Genomic DNA, 24,249 nt, shown 5'->3' with positions numbered 1-24,249 from the left:
TTGCTTCAACTAACCACCCTGGGCGGTACGAAGGAACTGAGAGGGCATAGGGCTGGCGGCACCCGATATACCGGCGCATGAATGCGGCACTCAAGGGGGCACCACTGCCCACCCTACGGATACGACTAAGGCAAAAATCTCAGATGACCACACACGTGGGCATGTGCGCACCCAGGATGGAATCGACATGAGCAAGCACTCAAAGAAGAGTAACTTTACACTGAACAAAAAGTCTGGTGTTTGCAGTCTCAATTTAAGACAATCTGCAGCATTGGGTGAGATGGGAAACAAATCTAAATGCGCAAATCAAAGGGTTGTTAGAAACACAAATACTTTCTGGTTTTCACAAGGGTAACCTACCCTGCCAGTCGACCCTTATGCTAATGGACTAAGTGACAGGGGGATTTTTCTTGGTGTTTTCTAAACCACACAGGAGTTTCAATGCAACAATTCAACCGTGTCACACAGCTCATCTTGCACTGAGTGGTCTGTGGGTCATCAGCAATGAAACCCTTCCTGGGGATGCAAAGACATTTTGAGAAGCAAATCATGGGGTGCAGTGAGCAGAGATGGGTCTAAAACTGATTAAACCGTCTCCTGCAAAAACATCCCCCACCCACCCACCCAGCTAGAACATTCAGAGTGTTGCGACTGGTTCCCGGTTCAGGGCTTGTTTTGCACAGCCACAGTATACCATTCTTACATGGTACAAGATACAAAATATGTTCCCCCTGAAGAAAAGCTCTCCAGAGAGCAGCATTAAAGCTGCATCACTCTGTTTAAGAGAGACATTTCCAGACCATTTATTAGAAAGGCTAGTTCAAACCATATTAAAGCTTCCCACAAGCAAAAGGAAAAAAGCAGGAAAATTCAAGTCAAAACTTACCTTCCCCATGCCAAATCAGTTATGAAAAATGGAAAGGACAAGTGTCAAACAGTTCACAACAAATGATTAGCAGTTATCCAGCATACAATCCCTCAGTTATCTAAAGATTGAGACATCAAAACATTTCAGACAAGTTCTGAAGTGCAGAACCTCGGTAAAGTTTTTTCTCTTCACAAAAAAGACGAATCCGAGACCTGGTAATAGATTGTTCCACCGTAAGGTCAGAAGGTCATGCAGAAAAACATTTATGCACCTTGTCACTGTTCAGGGTAATTGCACCTGTATTTTGGGCTCTAGGCTCCCAGCTCCACAGCCATCACCCCTCTTCTGTAGAGGCCCACATCTCTCCTCTGCCTGACCAGGGTTTTTCCAGGCTTCAAAGTTCCCTGCTTATACCGATATCCCCAGCAAGCCAGACTGCCTAAACAGGCCAGCATCCGCACTTTACTCTCTCTCGGAACACTATGAACAGCTGGCATTGTCAGCAGTCACAAGTTACCAAACAGCTCTTTCTATGCAAGCACATTTATTCTTAAGGTAAAAGGCATTTCAGAGGAAAAAAAACATTAAAAACAAACCCCTGCATGCATGCTAATAAGCTTACCAGAAATCACCCCAACTCCAAAAAGAGCTCTGACAGGAGCCAGTCCTTCAAACTCCACACTGGGGGTTTTCTGTAGTTACAGTTCATAACAGCCTTAGCTCAGAACCAGAACAGTCACATCAAAATCGGAGAGAAGAGCTGTCGGAGTGTTTTCTTCAGAATAGCTACATTAAAGATTAACTTGTATTGCAATATCACCTGGGAATTATGGAACCCATTGTGCTCGGTGCTGCAGATTGGGTCTTTTCATATTGTGTGTGTGTGGGGGGGAGGGTAAAAAAAGGAACCTTCCCGTTGGAGTTACACCAGCACCTCCACATGATGTATGTGAGAACAGCACGTGCTGACTGGATGTTTATGATTTGTTAAAAACAAAGCTGTAAACTTAACACTGCAATATCCTTTCCTCACCTTAAATCAGGATTTTGTGCATCTCCTGCAACAGATGCTGGCCACAAATAAAATCCAGCTCCTTTCCCTACATTCTCCACTTTGTTTTGAGCGTTTGCAGAGCCGGTGCTAGCCCATTGGGGGCCCTAAGTAGGAATATTTTAGGCTTCCCAATTCTAAAACAGACAAGCTCTTATAAAAAGAGAATAGGGGGCCCCCTTGAGCTGTTTGGGGCCCTCAGCAACTGCTTAGTCTGCTGACGCCTAGCACCAGCACTACACAGTTTGATGTCACCTGGGAGCTACATTGTAATTGACCTTGTCTATATTTGTGTATAAAGCACTCCCTGCTCTACAAATGGCAAACAATCAACAATTGCATGAAGATGAGACCCCTGAAAGGGAAATGGCGGAATTTTCAACTTACCTTTTTGGGTTTTTTTTGTTTGTTTTTTTTAAGAAGATGGATACCTGGCATACACTTAACACAATTTTCCTAGGGTGAAATTCTCTCTCAGCCCACAAGCCAGCATGAAGCCAGACTCTGGGCTGTCTAGCCTACAATCAGAAATGGCTGCAGCCCAGTTAGGCACGCTCGCATTAGAGCTTTAATCTAGCTCAAACGGCTAAAAATCACAGTGAAGCTGTCGCAGCGTGGGCCTCAGTGCTGGCTATGCAAGCCCACCCGTAACACTGGGTACATACTTGCATCGCTAGCCAGCGCTGGGGTCCTGTGCCACCACATCTTCATGGCTAGTTTTAGCCAGGCTGGCTAGACTAAAGCTAGCGTGGGTATGTCTGAGCTGCAATCACACCTCTGATTGCCATGTAGACGGACTAAATGGACTCTGCTCATCTTGCTCCCACCTGCAGAGCAGGCGGTGGCGCTCCAGCACGACTCCTCGTGCAGATATAATGGGTGCCCCACACTTCCATCTGCACTGGCTGCTAATGGGCTCAACTTCCCCAGCAAATATATGGGGGGCAGGAGGACCTTTTCACCCCACAGTCACGGGGCCTTCTGCAGTGTGGAGAGCCTCCCCCATGTAGGGAATCTCACTTTCCCAATGAGGCTCCTAAAGGTGCTTTTAAAATACTGACATCCACTTTTAACAGAAGGGTCCCCAGGCCCCATCAGTTCTCTCCCAGCGAGCACGCTCACAGGATGGGGAATTGTAACATTCTTCCAATGGATAAGACACATGCCGTCCATCAACATTTCAGTTTTAAGATGAAGAAACGCTGACTTCGACCCCCCTCCCCCCGACATTACTGTTAAAGCTTCCAATCCCAGCATGGCTGGAGACAAGCTTCCAGAGATATTCCCACAGATCAGAGTCCTTAGCAGGCATAGCCTGAAGAAACTATCCATACCACGGCATTCACTCATCCCACTGCCCCTGCCCCGGGGGCCCAGGTTCTATGCGGCACCTCCTGAGAGGCCTAGCTCAGAAGGTGCAGCTTGACTTTATATCACCTCGGTGCAGCCCAGATTCTGGGCCACTCCGTGGGCTGAAATGGCCACTGGCATAAGGGGTTCTTCTAATTTATAGCCGCCTCTCCAAGGCGGCGGTGTAGCCCAGAACCCATTGCTACGGGCACACCTCTACACTAGGGCCCCGTGGGGCAGGGAAAAGAGCACAGAGCTGCTTTCCTCAGTCTTCCGTTGCTCTGGGCTGAAGGAATTCTCCACCAGCCCCTGAGCGGCATCTCTACGACTGCCAAAGCAGCGGATAAAAGCTGGGGCTAGGATCTGCCACCCCTTCTAAACCCTACCGCTCTCTCTGGAACCTAATGTCTCAATACAAGTTCCTTGTGGGGGAGGGGTTAAAACGGCCCATCCTCAGTAGATACACTCGCCCACCCCCCCAAACTGTACAGAAAGCGTTTGAGTCATTAGAAGAAAAAAAAAAGTGCCCAGCTTTCTCATAGCAAATCCCAGTAACAAACAGCAGAGACCTGAACTCAAATGTTTATGTTTATATTTATTACAGCATGGAGGGGGAAAAAAGAACCGTTTCATTCAAAAACCATCCCATACCAATGAAGACAATAATTTAGCTATCCATTTTAAAATACATTAAAACCGGTCTGTCATTTCTCACTTCAAAAAACAAAAACAAAACAAAAAAAGATGATCCATTCTGGAGACCACGGATGTATCAGCAATACAACAAATCTTCATTTGATTTTTTTTTTTATTTTTAAATATTAACCTGACTGTAACTATGAGACTGACACCCTTTTCCCACCCCCCAGCCCTCCCCCTCACGCCCCCCGCCCCCACGACCTTCTACAGGTAAAGCACAATTAAAATGCCTAGGAAAAAGAAGGCAAACATTTAAAAAAATTCATATGACACACTAAAAAAAGTTTGTCATCTCATGTCTTGCAGTCAGAATAATAAAAACCAGCCAATGTTCCCAAAAAACATCTCAATGAAGGGGTGCAGAAAAAAAGACATCCCTTTAATAAAACATTATCAACAAATATCGTACACAAACTACAATGTATAATAATTACTTTTTTTCCCTCTCTTATTTTAGAACCAGACTACAAGGTAAGAAAAAACACTGAAACAAGATACAATGTTCTCAATAATCGGCACAAAGGGAAATCCAGGGAGATAATATTTTACATAATGTGATATACATGGATCAGAAGTGGAGATTTATAAAACAAAGACCAACTACAGGGTAGTGTAATGTACATAGATCCCAGACTCTGGCGAGTGTCACTTTAACATGGTTGGTTGGTTACTTTTCTGTAGTCACCTCTACCAAGAGAAGAAAGGTAATTTTTTCATTTTTGTTTTTATTTTTTATTTTTTGTTACAGAGTGAGCCTACAGAATAGCAAGTATACATTTGAACAATTACTTTAAAATATCTCCATCCAGTTCCAAAACACATACAGCGAAACCCTGATAAGATCACATCTTTTTTTTTAAAAAATACAAAACCAAAAATCAACAAAGATGTTAGCTTGAGATCACAGTTACAAAATCCCAGGTCAGATTAACCCTTTCTTTCTCTTTTTTTGGTGGTAGTGGTGGGGGGGAAATATAGCTCAAGGATTCTCGCAGGGGGAAGTATTGAACTCTCCTTGTATTCCAAGAGGGGGAAAAAAAGACTAATACAGTGCATGCCACGGTCACAGATAGTAAGATCACAATTAATTCTTGAGGATGTGATCCTATGAGGGGCCAACTGCATTAACAACTTTCTATGAGGTGGAGGAGTCTCTTCTGGAGGAGGCGGCGTTGTGCTGCAAACAAGAAAAACAAAAACAAAAACACGCCTTCCGAACAAAAACCGCCAATTGTAAACTGTCCAGTTTATTTTCAAAAAAATAGGACTACAACAGAGACAACATGAGATTTCATATCTAGACTAGCTTCCTGGTGTAGCACAGCACAAACATACAACAGGTTTAAAAGAACAAAGCAAAGAGGTTGGAGTTGGGTACTGGAGGCTTCCATTTGTTTCCCAAAAAAAAAAAAAAAAAGTGTCATGTACATATATAAATCCTTCCGCACAAGAAGGATCTTGTCACGTCTTGAAATATTTTAAGTTTTGTCCTTCATGTTTTATGGAATAAAAAGTTCAGCCTTTTTATTGCATGAAACTAAAACTGGGGTTTGGCCCCCTCGCGTCTCTCTGCCAATACACCTAGCTTCTTCTTGCATAATTTCTTTTAGATCCTCCAAATGGCAGCTGACTCTCTTTATCCTGGAGAAGAGGAAGGGGGAGGGAAATCACACACTCATCGTCATGCTGGGGGAATACTGAAAGAGAGACAAGCACAGAATGAGTACTGGGCAAACAGGACTGAAATACTAAACGTGGCCAAGGCCAGGGAAAAGGGGATATGAAAGTAAGACTTGGGCTTATGAAAACTATAAAGCAACATAATTGGATGTAATAAATCAGAAAGATAGAATATGCTAGAGACTCTTAATTTATCAGCACATAATCCGCTGCATAATGGTCTTTCCAGGGAGAAAATAAGCAAAACAGTATGGGGTAGGAGGCAATTTAAATGCATGCATGTATATAATGCTAAATACAGTGAGAAAAAAAGAGGGGGAGCCTCTTGCATCTGTAGAGCTTGAAATCCATCGTGAAAATACTCTGCAGATCTCAAAGATGCGTGCACATTTGTTGGCAGCTGAAAGCGAGCATGGTTAGCGGTGTCTGCTCAGGGGCAGCTTGGAAACAGCAGGGGGTGTTGCAAGCCTGAGCAAAACTGCTCTCAAGCATCAATAGGGGGTCCCAAGATTAGACCTGCAGCTTCCCTGCTGTTCCAAACTGCAGCACAGCTGTATACGGAGGTTTTCACAGAGCAAAGATGTTTGTCTCTAGCTCACCACGATAGCTCACTTTCACCAGAGTCAATTTCACGCACACGATGGCTAGAAAGGGGGCCAGCAAGGTTTATTTACACCTTTATTAAAAAACCCTACCAATTGGGCACAGAGCTGGGTTACACAAGCACGTGACCCTACTGCTGTCATGTTTTTTCTCCCCCCTTCAGCCTCATTTGTTACATGCGGTTGCCATCTTGTCTAGCCTACGTGCTTTTTGGTTCAATACCTTGTTCAGAAATAGATCTCAAAATGCAGCGCAAATGGCAGGGAAGATTTATTATCGCTACTTTGTTTTTCGCTTGGATAGGGGTCTCCAAAGCACAGAGCTTAAGCAACATTCCCTGGGTCAAACAGAAAGGCAGTGGCAGAATCAGGATTAGGAACCAGGGCTTCTCCGCTCCCAGCCCTGTGCTGAGTCCCCTGGACCACAGCTAGATCTGTATTAAATGACAACATGCTTTCTCTACTATCATCAAAGAAAGCACGATCACCTCTGCCCCTCCAGACCTCAGGCCCCACCAGGAAGCAGAGACAGAGCCTTATAAATTTTGTGACCCCAAAAGAGAGGGGGCTTAGAGACTGGGTGTCTGAGCAACTCACATTGTCATTTTGGAAGGAATGGAGGAAGTTACCTCCCAGTTCACCATCATCTCTCGGAGTGCCCGGGGGGTTGCTAATGCCACTTATGTTGTTTGGAGAATTCTAAGGAGACAAAAGAAGGAGAAGGGGAGTATGCCTCAAATACGTCACTGAGCACAGACTGGCAAAATCCCTCGCTAACGACTGTGACCAGCCGGTGGGAAAGCAGGAGAGAACGGCTGCGTTTTATACAACCTTCTGTTCGCGCCGAAGCAAACGTCTCATGGGAAAGGGCTACAGGATGGGGGAAAGCCCCTGGTGTCCCTCTATTGCTCCCCCTACATTGGGGCCTCTCCAACCACACACACAATTTTCTCACTGCTGATGCTTTATGAGGGAAGGACGGACTACAGTTGAAAGGAAAATGATTCACCTTTACGGTCACCACAGTGCACACTTACTTTTGGAAGTCCATCTATGTCGCCTGACCCTATCGAGAGAGGGGAAGAAAGAGAACTTTTATTTGCAGGTTAGTGACATTCCTTGCTCAGAGTTAATGCAGCTCTCCTTGGCTAGCCCATTCAGTGCTCGAGCAGGCGCTGGGCGGGTGCCTAGAATGCCATCCAGAAACAGGAGGCGGTTGCTACATGCAGCTACTCCAGGGCATTGCTAGCAGCAGGCAATACAGGTCGCAGCTGTGTTAATCCCACACCTCTTAACATTTGCCTCTGGTAAAAGGGAACGGTGGGGGGCCTCAGCTGCCTTTCCTTTGTATGCTGACCTCCAGGGAGTGGAGGACGGCTCACCTGACTGCAAAGCGCCGGGCACTCTTACTGAATGGCACTAGACAAATGGCAGGTTAGCTGCAGGGGCCTTGGCTCTCCCTGTGGCACTCGGACACTGATCAAGCTATAGCATAGCTCCTATAGCTGGACAACACAGGAGACAGACTCTAGGTTAATGGTGGCCTTTCTACTGCTTTCAATTAAACACCAACACTGGTTTTGCGTTTAAGCTCCTTTTCTGACTGAATCTATCAACGCTGCTCCAGTGAGACTGTGGTAGTGCTCCATGCTACAACAGAAGAGTATCCAGCCATGTGGGCGGACAGGCAGCCGGCAGGTAGGTCAAGGCAAAAGAGGGCTGTGTGGGGTATGGGCCGGAGGAAATAGGGGATTCTCAGACCTCTGAAAGCTCACAGTACTCATGTGCCTCCAAAAATCACTGACTAGTACACCAGGAGTAAGGCAGGAAAAGCCACCGGACAATAGTATCTCCCTCACAGAGCTCTAATCAGCATTAAACAGCTTGTTAAGGGTCAGCTCTAGTGCGCTTCCTGCTCAGCCAACCTTGAGCTTACCTAACGATCCATTCATGTGATGTGGTTCCATACCGCCCATGCCTCCCATTGGGCCATCAGAACCGGGCCCCATTGGGAACTGAGAAAGGAAACAGCAGAAAATGTAACCCCAAAATAAGAGACCCGTACTCCTATCAGCATCAAGCAGACCAGCCCTTCCACTGGCAAGGATGGCCTCAAAACAGAGCAGAATGTTCTACGATCCAAGTTTTGCCCAGACACGGAAAGGTGACCTGGCTCCCGTTGGGTTGGGAAGCAATATCCCTTGAAAACTTATCCACCTCAGGAAAGTTACAGTCTTGGTCACTAAGGCTACGTCTACACTACAGAGCCCACATTGGCACAGCTATGCCTACACAGCCTCCAGTGTAGACAGAGTATGTGGAGAGAAGGAGTTTTTCTGACAGGGTAGGAACACCATGTCCACAGATGAAGCACTCTTCTGTCAGCACCATTGCGTCTACCTGGGGGTTTTACTGGCGTGGCTACATCACTAGGGGGTGCAGGCGGTAATACTTTGGTCCAGTTCTGGCTGTTGGATTTAGTGTGCGGATGGTGGTGTGGCCTGCGACATACAGGAGGTCTCAGACACTTTGGTGGTCCCCTCTGGCCTTCGACTCAATTACCCCCGACTCTATAGCTACACAGAATAGCAGGGCTCTGGTTTCACCCTCTGCGACCTCCACCATGAACAGTGTTTACAGAGAAACTAATATCCCTCCTTTGGGACCATACACCCGCAGCGGACAGGGCCCCCCACCGTTCTGGAAATAACTCACTGTGGCAGGCTGATAGGAGCTGAATCACAGGACTATCAAGTCAGCCAAGACACCCAATGAGGCGAGCGGGTAATATGACGGGTGTCAGGCGCGATAGGGAGGGCTTCCTTTCTCCCACCTGGTTTAATGCTCTAAGGTGCTATGGGGAGCGAGGGTTCAAACCCCTCTTACAGAAACACAGTCACAAGCACACAGCAGTGAAACCTGTGCTCAGACACATGCATGTGACCCTTTCGCCCCTCCTGCCCCGCCATCAACAGACGGTCTGCCCCAATAAGAACAGCAGGGAGGGCAGGGACATGCACACATGTGGGGGGTGACCCCCAGCTGCCTTGTCAGCAGCACTCAGTGCGCTCTCAGGCACACACGCAGCAGCACAATGGTTCTGCAGCTACTTTCCCCCCCGTGGGCACGGGCAGCCCGAACAGTTACACTTCCTTGAAGCCAGGAAGCGATGTCTAAAGGGCACATTCTCCCCACCAGCATATCCCCAAGCGAACCAGCCACTATAACCCAACGAGGGGGTCAACATGCTGTGCCCTACGAAGACTGGCTCCCCCCATTTCGCTCCACTGTGCTTGTGACATCCTTCTCTGGCCATGAGGGGGTGTTCCAAGATCACTGCATGGCAAAACCACCTCCCGCCTGAAGAGTGCGCAACCTGACCTACCATTGCAAATCCAGGCCAAAGATCTCCTGCCAGCACATTTCAATGGCCGGCTGAGGGAGCCAGCCATATTTCCTTACACCACCGTCCATCTTCCTTCCCCCAGTGCTGCTCATTCCCAGGGATCAGTGAGGCTTCAACACGATCACCTTAGCTAGATCCACCCTTCAGCCCCCTGTGCTGTGAACGTCGTCCATCTGGCTGCAGGGGGAACGGATGAGCCTCTCTTTGGGGCCTACCCATGCAGCTCCTCAAGTCAGACAATGGGGTTTGCTCTTGAGCAATCTGAAGCCTGGGCGTCAAGTGCCTCACATCTGCCAGGCTCCTGACCCACGAGAACAGGGGTGCGAATTGAACCCGGCTCTGCCACTTTCCTGGTGAATAAAGCCATCAAAGCTACCTAGCAGCCTGCACTCTCCATACCAAGCCGAAGAGCACTCCAGGATTCAGGCCAACTGGCAGCCTCTGCTCAGGCAAGGCCTAGAGACCCAGAGTACCAGGCCTGCTAACGGGCCGGATGGAGGAGCACTCTCCTCACTGCTGTACAGCTCCTCCAAGCCAATGCCGTCAGCTCCTCCCTTGCCGAGCACCGAACCAAAACAGACTTCAGGTGGAACCGTCATGCTCTGACACACCCACCTTCTGGCACCACCATTTCTTTTTCTAAGTGGATGGGTGCGCTGTCTTCCCACCCCCACACCATTCCTCCTCAGCACACAGACAGGAGTGATGGATCCTCACAGCTGATCCAGCCAACGCAGCCACTTATGGGTGCCACACTCCCATGCTACACACTGAACAGGGGCAGGCAGATGCAATAACGCGTCACCTCCTTGCAGCAGGGCCCACCCTCGTTGGGAGACTGGAAAGCACCGAGCACAGAGTGGGCACTACTGTAAAGAAGCGGGGGAAGGTTTTTGTTTATCCTCATCACCTCCCTCATTTTGTTTCCCTGTCCCTAGATCTGCAAAGATCACATTACTGGAAATGGCCAAGGGAGTTCCCACTCGAGTCACTTTACCTACGTAAGCTGAAGACAAAACAGAGTCAAAACCAGCAAATATCTGTACAGACACGCAGCCAACATGGGCACAAAAACACCCCCAAACCCGTCAATAATGGGTTTGACATCTTACTGTTTTATGTGCCAAGCTGCAGCACAGAATGAAGCTTCAGGGCCCAGTTATAAAGCCCCTTAAGGGACATCTATGCAGCCAACACCCACAGCTGGCCCGGGTCAGCTGACTCAGGCTCACAGGGCTGTAAAATTGCTGTGTAGATGTTCAGGACCCTGCAAAGAGCCCAAACACAACCGTTTTTAGCCCCACAGCCCAAGCGCCATGAGCCCGAGTCAGCTAAGCCAGGCCCAGCCACGGCTGTGCCACAGGTCTTTTATTCCAGGACAGACATACCCTTAAAGTCAAAAAAAGTCAATCTGGTCTGATCTTTTTCACCTGCAACACCCATCAACGTCACAATGAACATGGCCCTCTTCCCTGCACTTCCCCTTATCCAGTTCATTGATTTGGGCTGTGATTGTCAGAGGAGCCCAAATCCCACTGAAATTCAGTTCATCCTTTGAAAATCCCTACCTTTGGGTCTAGTCAGTTTTGCTGTTCTCCCCTGAAGAGTCAGCTTCCCCTTTGGCACGAGCTTTTGTTATTATATACTCACCCTCCCAGGGGGGAGAGAGAGAAAAAAAAATCTCTCAAATGATCACAAAAACCCACCCACGCTGGCAGAGGGATCTCAGAAACAGCCAACGCTTGGAACCAGTTTTTGAAAACGAGTAGTTTATAAGACGACTGTATCCCTTTAAATGCGACTGCTAACTGGATGCATTACTGACATGATCTTGGCCAGAGCAGCATGAACAGCCCCATTTTAATAAGCATAAAAAATTAACAAAGTTGATGAAGAGTTAATCACTTTCTGATGGTTTGTTTTATTTCTATTTTGTAACCAATGGCTGAAATCAATTAAACTGCTCTACCCTCAACTGATGAAGTTAATTATGATTTGTTATGGTATCTGATATGTAAATTATTAGAAAGCAGACTTACATTCGATCGACTGCCTCCAGGCGGTACTGGATTAATCATTGTGTAGATGTTGTCACTTGAATTGGTTGAATCTGTAGAACAGTGAAGCCCAGTAAGTCAGAGTGATTAATTCATTTCTTAATTAAAACAAACTCATGCCACTTGAACTCATTCTTTTGTATTTTATCACCTAAAATTCCCTGTAAGTACCACCATTTTCTGGCTAATTTGTATTTAATGAAGATTCACAAAGTTTTTAATCACAGAAATTCAACTGTGAAAATAATTCAACTACTGAGAATCACAGGGCTTGCTCGTCAGAGGCAGCGTAGAAAAATAATTTGCTTCTATGTATCACTTAACACCTCAAAATTATCCAAACATTATCCAAGATTATTACAATACCAGTATTAAAAACAAATCCCCGAACCAGTATGGAAAAGGAACCTGGGTCTTTATAGTGCACATGGTAACAGACAAACCATTTTAATCACGTCACAATACATAAATGCACGAATTACAAGTGTGCTGCAGAGACAGAATACTGGGGCAGTGACTAGCAGCACCCATTGACATATGGATTGTTTTATTATGACCTAGTCTGAAATGTAGGTCAGAGTTCTCATAAAAATGCAGAAGCAGAAAGACAGTCGTAATATTACATTTTAGCTCCACCCCTGCAGCTGTGAAATACCACAGTTACAGAGCAAGGCTACTTCCCTGGAGCCCACCCACCCGCCATCCCCTCCGATTGATCACTACAACAATTACAAAATCAGCCTTGCAAAACTGCCAGAGAAATTTACCAGTCCTGATGCAGAATCTACATGCCCACCTTTATGTGGGGAAGGAGGAGAAAAATCAATGTGGGAAATTTTAGTGACCCATCCAAAAAACAAGAAATTTGGGGGCGAGGGAATTAGCCTCCCTGTGACAAGAAGAATTTTGCAAAGCTGTTTTCAAAAGCGCCTGCAAGTCCACATTATAAATCTGACCACCACAATGGCAGCCTCCACAGCCTGACTTGGTCTTTTTGAGGGAGAAGGCATCAGAGTTAATGTGTGTGGGGGAAGAAGGGGCACAGGAAACATTTGTAATAAATAGAGATTGGATTTTTTTTCTGTAGCCAATAAACAAAGCCAAGGTTAACAACTGTATTTTATTTTATTAAAGAGCAAGCGGTAGCTGGGATGTCAGCCCCTAAACAGTACAAAATGACTCCCTTGCTTTTTGTTTGCTAACCAGCCTGAAAGGAAAGACAAATAAATAGAGTCAATTTTTTATAAGGACGTTTTGTCAAAGAACAAGCAGCGTTTTGCACATTTCTAGTGAGGCATGTAAACAAGGCTGGTTCACTTTAGTAACACAGAGATTAAACGTGAAGTGACTGCTGCTTCTCAGGGAAACAAATCCGGATACTGAGAAGAGCTCCCTCCTCTTCCCTACTTCATATGTGCTCACACGTGCTCTCAGAGTTCCCCTTCCCCCCCGCACCGTGAATTTTCATCCTCTTGAAACTCAATCCTGGGCGGAGAAGTGAATACAAAGCCCCATCCTAACCACCCCAAAAGCTTCTTTCAATACGATTCCACGTGATCAGGAATCCAATGGAATGGCAGCTGAGCGTGAGCTGAGGAGTTAGGAGGCTATCACTGAAAACAATCAGGAAATTTGGGTTTTTTAGTGCTGAATTCGTTGGCTGTTGAATTTTACCTGCAGGACTAGGCATTATCGGTGTTCCTGGAGGACCTCCACCACCAGGGGGCCCCTGTAGACAAGATTAAACACACGTCAAAAACCACTGTGATAACATATACTGCAATAGGTCAGCACGATCCTGCTGCTGTCAGCAACAATGTCTCACCTTGGTATTCAGCCAAGCATTAATCTCCTGCTAAAATCTTTGATGCACTCTCCTAGCCAAAGTACAATGCTTTGTTTAAGCCTCGAGCAAAATCAGAATTTAAAAAAAAAAAAGTATCTGAGAGGTGTATATGGGAGAGAGTGGAAATCATTTGCAGTGTCCACGGGACCCCTTCTAAAACATTTTTTAGATTTACAGGAAAGGGAGGCTGTTCTGGGTACTCAGAAGACACGCGGATTTCTAGAAACAAACATTCTTACATTTTAGAATTTCTGCCTCTACCCAGACTTCCGTACCAACTCAGGATAGAGGGACATGGCTACGCTATATACGTTTAACTCACTCCGAGAATCTATTTATAAGTCCGAATAAGTTATATCTACATACACGTGTGTGTACAAAGAGTCAATGACCTGTAATGTATATACTTGAAATCTGACCACACATCTGGCTAGAAATAAGAACTCGGCCCAAGAACTTACCACGTATGTACCAGGCGATGAAGAAGAATATGGAATCTATAAACAGATCATAGGAGAGAGTCACCTATCTGAAATGCAGCATTTCATCAGTAATATCCCGATTTACACATTTAACTCGGGTGCGCACATTCTGCTTTGTCAAACTGAAGCGGAAATTCGGTTGAATTACAGTAGTGGCCTCTGACGTGTTATAAATGCCCACCATGCACTGAATATGCTGGCACACAATATTTCACTTACCCCGTCCCCAAAACCCTACTACTGGCAGGATATAAAAAGGCAAGAAAAATTAAATGGTTCCAGAGCAAGGTTGTGGGTGTTCTGCACTACATCAGACACATCTGTGGTCACCGAATGAGCAGGCTGCTGCTGGAAGATCCTGTCTCCTTCCTTCCCCCTACATTTTTTTTTTTTTTTTTTTTGGGTGCACACAGTATCACACCTTTTCCCTGAATCACAAAGAAAATGGACAGAAAACTGGCTAAGGAACAGATTAGAACAAAGAAACACAGCTGTAACTTTTAGACACACCAAGGCAGTAACCAAATTAACGCAACACTGTGCAACATAATCTTCTCTACTTAGCTGGGTGCTCGCTGGGAAGCACTCTACAGTATGGAGGATGGTGAATGTTTGCCTGGGGGTTTGTCCACATTAAATGGGTATAACACTACTCTCCTGTCCTGATACTCAGGCATGTCCACGTAATACCTGTACACTGGCTGGCTCGAAAGACGAGGCTTTAGTCAGAAGTAACAAAAGACGCGAGAAGGAAGTCATATTTGAAGAGATGCTCATGTACAAACTTTTGCTCTAGTCTAATACCGATAAAAAGACAGACAGACAGACACTTACTGAATTAGCACTGCTGGGATTAGGCCATGGTCTACCAGCTCCCGGGCCCCTAGAGTTTAAATGAAAAAGAAAAGCTTTTTATACATGGCACATCAGGATACAGCTCAACAGCAATGTAGAACTGGGATTCCAAAGTAATTTCAAATCAAGGGTCAAAGCTGCTGTCAGACACCAGAGTTAAAGCATCATGGGTTTTGCCTTACATGTTAATTCCAGGCATGCCGGGGCCTAAAGAGTTGGGTGGAGGTCTCATTCCGCCGCCATAGTTCTGCAATGATAACCAAGGATCAGTCTACCATAACGAGAAGGGAAACCGGAGAAGAAAAGAGAAGGGAAAAAAACAAACAAACAAAAACAAGAGGGTTAGTTTGTGAAAATGAACTTTAATAAAAAATTAGATGATGAACATACAAGCAATTAAAAACTTTAAAATAAACAGGACTATGGTATCTTTCCATTGACTCTCCACAAGACATCACGGGCTGTTAAAGGTTTAGACAGAAGCCAGACAGATTTTGCATTATGGCTTCCCTATTGCAGACTGGAGCACAGTACTGGGTTATCCTAAGCCTGGACCTGCCCTCTGGGAGTGGCCCACTTCAGCGGAAAGAGAATGCCTCGGCCAACCGTGCAATACAATTATTATGGAGTGAGGGAAATTCCCTCCCAGCTCCAGCAGGCATATCAGTTTCTGGCCTGTGGTTTTTCTCTCCCCCCCCCCTCCTTTCTTTTGTTTGGGGGTGGATGAACAGAGAAAAAGAAAGTATCTGCTTGAAAGATCATTGCTACAGTGTAATGAGCAAGCAATGGGATGCACAGAAGAGATGCCAACAGCATGAACGTTTGCAGTAGCCTTCTAAATACGGAAAAGCAACCTGTCCTCCTAGGGTTACATCTCAAGCTTAAAAAAAAAGAAAAAAAGATTGGTCTTAAAGTCACTACAGAACAGTGTGCATTTCAGACACGCACACGCACGCACGCGCACGCGCACACACACACACACACACACACACACACATTCATGGCCCGCAGAGTTGCAAGGGAAGGGACGGGACTTCAGTTTTCCTACAGAACTGTTCAGATTGACCAAGTCACTGACTCGCACCTCTTCATAGTCAAATCTGATGCTGCGTCAGCAAGTAAAACCCAAATGCATGCACAGGGGGTGGGGTGGAAGGTGACATGCAACACAGAAATGCTGTAAACAACTCAGGCACCTGCTCTCCTTTCTTATGTCACCCCCTGGCTTTGCCTATCGCAGGAGTCTCCGATCAGTGTACCTGATCTTATAAGAACATATCTATTGTAATGCCAAGCCAGAGAATGCTGTGGCTCCAGGAGCAGGAATCCTCATGCTGAATCTCTCTGCCTCTCTCCAAGTCAGTTGCCCATCACCAACGGATCTGGGCATGCCTTTCGCAGTGTGCATCAGCCTTGCTAAATTCTTCTTGTCCATTCATTCAAGGTAAAATAGCATTCGTTTCTTCTGTGCCTGGACCAGTTTATTTCCTCAGCAGTTTTGCAAGGCCGGTTTATCTAGGAAACCACCACTCCCACACACGGAGCTAAGCACCCATCCCAGCAAACCACGACTGTAAAAGGGATAAAGAGGAGGAGGATGTTGACAGCCAGCGACTGGGAAAAACAGTGCAGTCACTTGATGAAGTGCCTGATCAAAAGGGTTCTCCCTCAGACTTGCTCTGCGCTCCCTGTGTTTGCGAGCATGGCAGTGCAAGTTGCTTAGACCAACCATTTCAGAAAACGCAGGGGGGTTTTCCATTCAAGGAGAGGAACAAAACCTGTGTGGCTCCCGGGTTTCACAGACACAGACTCCCATTTTCCCCCTGCAAACTTCTACTCACTCAACGGGTTTCCCCCATCTCTTTGAGAGAGCCTAGAGAACTGTCCCCCTCCCCCACTTTAACTTGACTGTGCGTATTCCTGAGGCTCTGTATCCGGACAGCTGTCCCTCTGGGACTGGAATGGGACAACTTCTATTTGTCCCCAAAGAGCTCTTGAGATACACTTACGCCGCACACGGCTAGTTCCCCTAGCATGGGTATAACAGCAATGGAGACCACGAGGTGCTGCTTAGGCAAACAGAGTAAGACGCACTCCTGAACCCTCTGGGTACATAATCTACTCCCCAAGCCAGGTGTCCCACTGCTGAAGTCTTTCCCCAAAGCAGGGAAAGACCCCAAGGCTCTGGCAGCTTCCTGCTGCCTCCCCCTGCCAGAGCCTTTCCCCGACATGTGTCGCTACGCATCGCCGTGTGGACACAGCCTGCCTTTCGCAGTGGCATGTAGCTCCATGTATCCTACACGCCCTCCCAAGAGGCATGCAGTGTAGACTGAGTCAGCGGCTAAGAGGCTCTCTTCTCACCACGAATGAGGGGATAAATGGGGTCTCCAGCAAACTCCGTGTTCATTCCTAGGACTGGAGCTGTACCTAATGCTTGGCAGTGTAGTACTCCACCAATATTTTTGATTTGCACCAGTGAATTTGGGGTTGGCTTATTTGGGAAATTTGGTTTCTTATAAGATGGAGCATTTTGGGATTTGTTTGTTTTTTTGGTTCCCCTGCCACCATACCTTTATTTGTAACTCAAAGCACAACAGCTAGGTCAACAGAATGGTGTTGTAGGAGTACTAATATTTCATTAAAAAGAAAAGGAGTACTTGTGGCACCTTAGAGACTAACCAGTTTATTTGAGCATGAGCTTTCGTGAGCTACAGCTCACTTCATCGGATGCATAGCATATCGTGGAAACTGCAGAAGACATTATATACAACTGTTTGTTTCATGGTCTCTGTGTGTATATAATGTCTTCTGCAGTTTCCACGATATGCTATGCATCCGATGAAGTGAGCTGTAGCTCACGAAAGCTCATGCTCAAATAAACTGGTTAGTCTCTAAGGTGCCACAAGTACTCCTTTTCTTTTTACGAATACAGACTAACACGGCTGTTACTCTGAAACCTAATATTTCATTATGGTCCCAATTCAGCAAAGCACTTAAGCATCTCCTTAACTTTAAGCATGTACTGAAGTCCCATTGAACTCTTTGGATTTAAGCCCACGTTGACATGCTTTGCTGAATTAGGGCCCATTATCTTATCTACATGCATACTTTTAGGAGGATGAAAAGGATTATCCGAAGAAATCACTAGCAAATCTTAATTGATCAAATCTCAGTTTCTATGCTGAACTGCTACATAAAACCCCATGTTAAAACTTAGTACTTCTAATTGGTGCTGAAAGAAACAGCCAAACAGGCCAAAGTGTTTTAAAGGTGTTAGAGAAAGGGGAAAAGGTGCCTTTGTGCTGAGAAGCTGGGTGTCAAGCTTCAGCAAAATGTGAATTAAAACAACGGGGAAGTTATAAACCCTTGGAAGCCCGTATTTAATAAAAGGACTGACATCTAACCTCAGCAGCACCAACAAATGCCTTTATACTGTTCACAGAATTAACGCTACAATCATGAAAAAAAAGAGATCGGAAGTCAAGAGTTTAAAACATGATGCTAGATTGTAAAAGATGACTGGTTTTCAGTTAATGTCAGGTGGCTGGTACATGCCTGCAGGTTACCGTTGGTTGGATAAAAATGTATTCCATACGAATGCTTATTAAGTAATATTTTAGAAGGTCTTGAAAAAACACTTCGGGAAGGTAGTGGGTGTGCAGCGTGTACACAGTGATTTATTACACACAACAAAAAGGGTGACTTGTTCAATATTTTTGATTATTTCATGCACGCACTAAAGCTTCTGGGCATCTGCTTCTTGAGCATTTTGGGAAGACTCAGAAACATGCCAATTGGCTGATGAGACTGCACGTCCATTTTCACAGGCGTGCACTTGTTTAAAGGAACATTAAACAAGGCACTCTCTCTAACGTACATGCTCTAATAGTCCCAGCAGAAGAAAGCAAGCCCTAACACTCACAACTTTCAATACCACCTGGGACTGGGGAAAACCTATACGGTGCTTGATTAAAATACAACAGCTTTCAAGTTCCATGGCAATCACCTTGGTTTGTCCAAACTGCTGAGAGCACCGAGAACTTTCATGGCATTTTTTGCTTGGCTGATGCAAGTGCAACAGACGCAGACTTTTGTAATCATACATGTGGGACTATTAAGAGCTTTGTTGTACCAGTTCCTGACAATGCCAGACCATTAAAATGTATAACCAAGCTATTGGAATCTAAGCTTGCCTGCAAAGAATGCTTGGGATTTTTTCTGAGGTGTGGGGAATCTAGCCGAGTTTCACACCCATGCCCAAGGAGAGGGATGTACATTTTTATTCAATCAGCTTTTCTCCCTTCTTGTCAGTATTCAATAGTTTTTCATGAGTTAAATAATTTCTTAACTCTCTTCACACAAGACCCCTTTAGCTCAACAGCCTCCTGGGAAACCTGTGCAACGCATATTCATTTATTCCAGGGTTACACAGCTCTGAAGACAACACAGGAAACAAGAAGTCAGGGAGGATAAACCTACGTCCGAGATATGGTAGTACGTTGTTTAAAGTCTATCACAACAAACAAACAGGAGTGAGTCAACATAGTAGCATGCAAATTCACTTGTTAAAAGGAATCAACACAAAAGACAGAATAGATTAACCCAGATCTACTTCATTTAAAATTTACTCATAATTGGACTGGTTCCCCCACTCCCTGATATGTATGCAACCAAAGAGGGATTTGGCATCATTCAGGAATCGGAAGATTTTGTTGGATGTCGAGCTACTACTCATGCTAGTGAAAATTCAGAGGAGAATGATATTCTGCTAACGCTAAAAAAACAAACAAACTGAGGATTCTTCAGTAACGCTGATGTTTAGCTCCTACCATAAAGGAAACTAACAAGTTTGTTGAATCGCCTGGGAAAGGACAAGAGCTTCTGAAATATACTTGGAAAAAAGTTACAGGAAAAAAAAGGTGTCGAATTTTTCTGTAGCTCAAGAGAAGATCACTCAGCATATCCCACTTTGGGGGAAAATCCCTAAACCTCATCAGCAAATTTTTCCCTCATCGAAAATCCCCAATCTGAAGTTTAAAAGGTAAAATTGGGAGACGGGAAAGAGGCAAGCATTAGATTTATCCAGGAAACAAAGAATGGCTTAAATGCCAGAGAAGTGAAATAGTCTATAGAATAGGATAGGGAAAAACAGAGTACAGGAGAAGGAAGCTTTATGTTCCCGTTATAAATCGCTTACTTTTTTATGTGGGCACTCCCTTTCTGAAGTGTTATCAAGGCAAGTTGGATAATGCATTCACCATCACTACGTGGTCACAGCTAAACAGCACTGCCTCCAACTAATGAGCAAGAGGGGCTTCTGCAATATCGCTAATGAGGATGCTGAGCTCTGAAGATACTACTGTTGGAACGCGGGCTTTCCAGCTGCAATGCGCGAATGTAAAATGCATTCGTGCTAATGGAGAGTATGTGAGAAGAACTCCCAGCTCTTTAAACCCCTAGAGATTGTTTGGATGATGTTTTGCTTATAAACTTTATGAAGTCGTAAGATGTTATTTGGCACTGGACAGAAGTTTAAGTTTACCTGCGGACCAGGACCCATGGGGCCCATCCCTCGTGGAGGATTCATCCTTTGCATTGGTCCTCCCATGTTAGGGTGCCCTGTTGGGAGTAGAATCAATGAAGTCATTATAGCAGAGTAACAGTGTTTGGCCCAAAGCCAACAGAGAGACACCTTCAGGCATCCTTGAGCATGTTTACCTTGTTGTCGTGTAGGGTCCATTGAATTGGGCAGCAGTGGCTGTGTACCAGGAACAGCCCCTGGAGGCTAGAAAAATTGGGGGGGGAAAAAGAAAAGGAGGTGGGGGGGAGAAAAAAAATAAGCTCTCAGATATGTAACCAAAATATGTAGTTTAAATTCAAGGCTTTAAACACAAAGAATTCTGGTGACGTGGTCTATTTTCTGGGAAACGAGGGACTTGTCGTAACTTCCTCTGCTTACACACAGCTCCTACCTGTATACATCTGTGGAGCCATCTCCCATGACGTGTTTCTCTAAATCCCTGTAATTTGCCCAACTTCGCTTTCATAACCCTCCTACTTTTGTTTCACAGCCTTTAAAAAAAAAACACCCCCAGTTCTCTTCTAATACTTCACACTACTGTACTAAAGGTCAAATTCCAAGCTTCTAGTTGTAAGTAAATAGAAGGAGGGGACCCACATGGCTGTCAGGATGAGAGAATGTCTGATCAAAGCACTTCAGTGCAATGATACTGATGCCAATGTAATTTCAAGGTATACACTTGGCAAATATGCTATGTAAATATATTAAAGTTATTTATTTGCCAGTGAAGAGACATTTCATCTGCAAAGATGATTTTAAAAATTATTACTGAATAGCTTATGAAGATGGCCTCAGGACTACTAAAAATGTATATTTACTCATTTCCTAGTATCCCGAACACTGTATTTCTTTTTTCAAAGTCATACTCCACTTGGACAACAAATCTAAAGTTCAAAAGAGGACTTCCACGTACAGCTCAGTGCAGATACAGAGGGAGAAAAAACACAGATACCATACGCCTTGGGGAAACAAACTGTAAACAATTTTCAAACACTGTTGCTTTTCTTTTATTTGAATACCAACATGAAATAGATAATGCTGTAAAAATTTAGATACTCTCCAATAAGGAAGGATGTCAGTTTAGGCAGGCCAGGCAACACATCAATGCCATGAATAGAGGGAAGGTTTTCATTCCAAATCTTTATAGATTTACAGCTTGGGAGACAGAAGTAGGAAAATAATAAACACACTTTTCATATATGGTTCGCATTGCTATTAATGTGTTTCTCACCTAATCGTTACTGCCTCATTTCTTGTTTATTTGGCCCTGCTGTAATGTTTTTGCACCTCTGGATCTAGCCAGTAACCTAGCTAAGCTGTGAGAGTATTTCTCAATGCAGCAGGTTTGGGGGGGGGGGGGGGGGGGGGTGTTTTTTTTTTTTTGGTTTTTTATTTTCAAGTCAAATTAGTTTTATCCTCCTCATTAACTTAAATTATCAAGTGTATAAAAACAAAAAGCACAGAACACCGAGATTCTGAAGTTGCAACATTACAAATATATCCCTCACAATGCCCGTTCACAAACATTTCCGGTACATCATTGCAACTTGAGACCGAAAGGAACCACGACTCCACCTTGACGCTATTAGACAAAAATCAAAATAGCGTTCTACAACATGTAATTTGCACAAGACTAATATCCAGAGCACTTACAGATAGTTCAGCATTTTCCTTGTGCTGTCCATATTTCAGCAGCAAGAGCTTGGGACTTCTTGCAAGCCTGATTTAAAGGGACATTGTAAAACTGCCCTTTACAAAAGAGAGTTGTCTTTCTGCATTTCACCAGGCCTGGACAGCACAGATTGACTTGTCTGTTTAACTTCTGCTCCTAATCAGTTTCACTTTCCTGTTTTCCTGCACTAGGCAGAAGCTAGAACCTCTAGCTGGAGCCTAGAACCTCTAGCTAAGGAAAATCTGAACACACCTGTGCACTCTTATGCATGCACATGTGAGAAAATTGTCGTGTAGCCATTCTCAACTGGTGGGACATCATCAATAGTCCTAGCAGGGTGTCAAGCAGCTGATCTCATCCTCTGGTCTTCCATCTTTAGGTGAAAGATGTGCTTAGCCACTTGACTTCAGTCCTCTTCTCTGAACCCCCTGTGCCAGGCACCAGAGAGCAAGAGATTAAGGTCTTAACTAGGGGGAGGTCCTCCATTGTAAAGCACTCCAAAAAAAAGTTACATGGAGCTGCCTAATCAGTATCATTTTCCATGTGCAGGTTTCTCATTGCAGGGCTGTGAGATTTCACCAGCACTAATGAGGATGAGAATTCAGAGAAGGTGAAGGAGTTGTGTAAAGCCAGGTGGACCTTCCTTCCTCAAATCCTCTCCATTCGCTCCCTATAACCCCAAAAGAAACACACACTGTCCACGACAGGCTTTTTTGTTTTTATTTTTAAAGATTCCTCACAGCACAGGGAAAAGCTGGAGTTAAGAGTTTTTACTGGTTTCCGTGCATTATAAGAAGTTTCATCTTATTGAGTACTTGGTAAGATAATCGATGTTTATCTCTACCAACCCAACACTTTGGGTACCAAATCGGTCTCTTGTAACTGACAAGCTTGTTGGCTGTAAGACGGATTTCTCTTTCACAAGTTTTTCTTCCAATCAGACAGCTAAACAGAGATACAGGGAAAAAATGGATGCCTAAATGTTTCAAAAAGAAAGAATGCATGTGCACCATTTGTGAGTGACTTCTGGTGACCGAAAGTAACAAGAGCCACTTACTACTGGGGGAAAAAAGTCATAGCAAAGTATTAAAAATTAAATGGCGTTTTCTAAATCATATTCATAAAACAGTGTTTTGTTTAACAGACAGCGTAATGCACTAACAAGGTTTATTTTAAAATGTCTTCTTTTGTTAACAGTAAAGTGACATCTTATTGGAATAGAAACTAAGTAGGTAACTATTTTTCTGATGTACTTTTTGCTACACCTTTTGCTAAAAAGAAACTGAAGGAAAGTAATTGGTTAAATTCTTAGCATATGCTTCAGCAGGATAAATTACAGCGAAATGCCACAATCTTAAAACTCCTGCACATAAACAGGCTATGTTCATAATTATATGAACAAAACCCCATTTTCTTTTAAGCTGCCATAAGGAAAAGGACAAGCACAACTAAAATTTAACCCTGCAGCTGATCGAAGTGTTCTGGTGGATCATTTCTCTAACAGCAGGATTATATGCATCACTTTCATTTTTAAAGATTCCAGGGAAAATTCACATTTTAAGCTAGCTTTGTTGTAAACCATCATCAGTCGCATAGCACAACTTTGTTTATATCAGCTGAAATCACGGGAGACAGTCAGGGAAAACCAAGAAGTTGTGCGATTATAAAGGAGAACTCAGAACTGCATATTACATGGAACCTCTCTTGATAGAGAAGAAGCTGTTGGCAGTGGAGAGAACACACTTCCTATGCCAGGTCCTGATATTTACATTTATGTGATGAGTTTCTACCAGCAAATGGTTTCTTGAGATTCAGTGCATTACAAACCCTCATGGAAAGCGGAGAAAATGTTGTGATGGAATTTGTTAATCAGTGAGTTAATGTTATTTGAATGACAGATACCACAAAGTTGTCTAAGAATATAAGAAACCTTCAGCTCTGCGGAAGTCTGGTTTTCCCCCCACTGCCAAAAAAGTTTCAGTTTAAAATCCCCAATTTAACTCAGGTAACAGAGGAAGGAAATACAATACCTGGTTTCCCATTCTGATGGGGGGCCGGGGACCTCCTGCATATCGCGGTGACATAAAAGGCTGTAATTAC

General features: G+C 44.6%; 1 protein-coding gene and 1 long non-coding RNA gene across 10 annotated transcripts in view; both read right to left on the bottom strand.

Annotated features, from left to right (window-relative positions):
- Nucleotides 1-3,844: 3,844 nt before the first annotated feature.
- Nucleotides 3,845-24,249, bottom strand: part of SSBP3 (single stranded DNA binding protein 3) — a 138,226-nt gene continuing 117,821 nt past the window's right edge. For 4 of the 9 annotated variants that reach the window (XM_037907804.2, XM_037907805.2, XM_037907802.2 and 1 more), the window contains 12 exons: nt 24,180-24,239; nt 20,615-20,681; nt 20,439-20,515; nt 15,079-15,167; nt 14,876-14,924; nt 14,021-14,056; nt 13,388-13,442; nt 11,696-11,766; nt 8,187-8,265; nt 7,288-7,316; nt 6,848-6,949; nt 3,845-5,665 (listed from right to left, as the gene is read on the bottom strand). In XM_037907804.2, the coding sequence (XP_037763732.1) occupies nt 5,636-5,665; nt 6,848-6,949; nt 7,288-7,316; nt 8,187-8,265; nt 11,696-11,766; nt 13,388-13,442; nt 14,021-14,056; nt 14,876-14,924; nt 15,079-15,167; nt 20,439-20,515; nt 20,615-20,681; nt 24,180-24,239 (744 nt within the window). In that variant the 3' untranslated portion in view covers nt 3,845-5,635. The remainder of the gene's footprint in view (nt 5,666-6,847; nt 6,950-7,287; nt 7,317-8,186; nt 8,266-11,695; nt 11,767-13,387; nt 13,443-14,020; nt 14,057-14,875; nt 14,925-15,078; nt 15,168-20,438; nt 20,516-20,614; nt 20,682-24,179; nt 24,240-24,249) is intronic. The other 5 variants (XM_037907803.2, XM_037907806.2, XM_043552770.1 and 2 more) reach the window with 3 other exon arrangements.
- Nucleotides 17,392-20,432, bottom strand: LOC122466811. The gene is made up of 2 exons (XR_006292646.1): nt 17,854-20,432; nt 17,392-17,523 (listed from the first exon to the last, which is right to left on the bottom strand). It is a non-coding gene; the product is annotated as an uncharacterized LOC122466811 (long non-coding RNA).

Source organism: Chelonia mydas, chromosome 8 (genome assembly GCF_015237465.2).
Source record: "Chelonia mydas isolate rCheMyd1 chromosome 8, rCheMyd1.pri.v2, whole genome shotgun sequence".
Lineage (NCBI taxonomy): Eukaryota > Metazoa > Chordata > Testudines > Cheloniidae > Chelonia > Chelonia mydas.
This window is presented reverse-complemented; position numbering and strand designations above follow the sequence as displayed.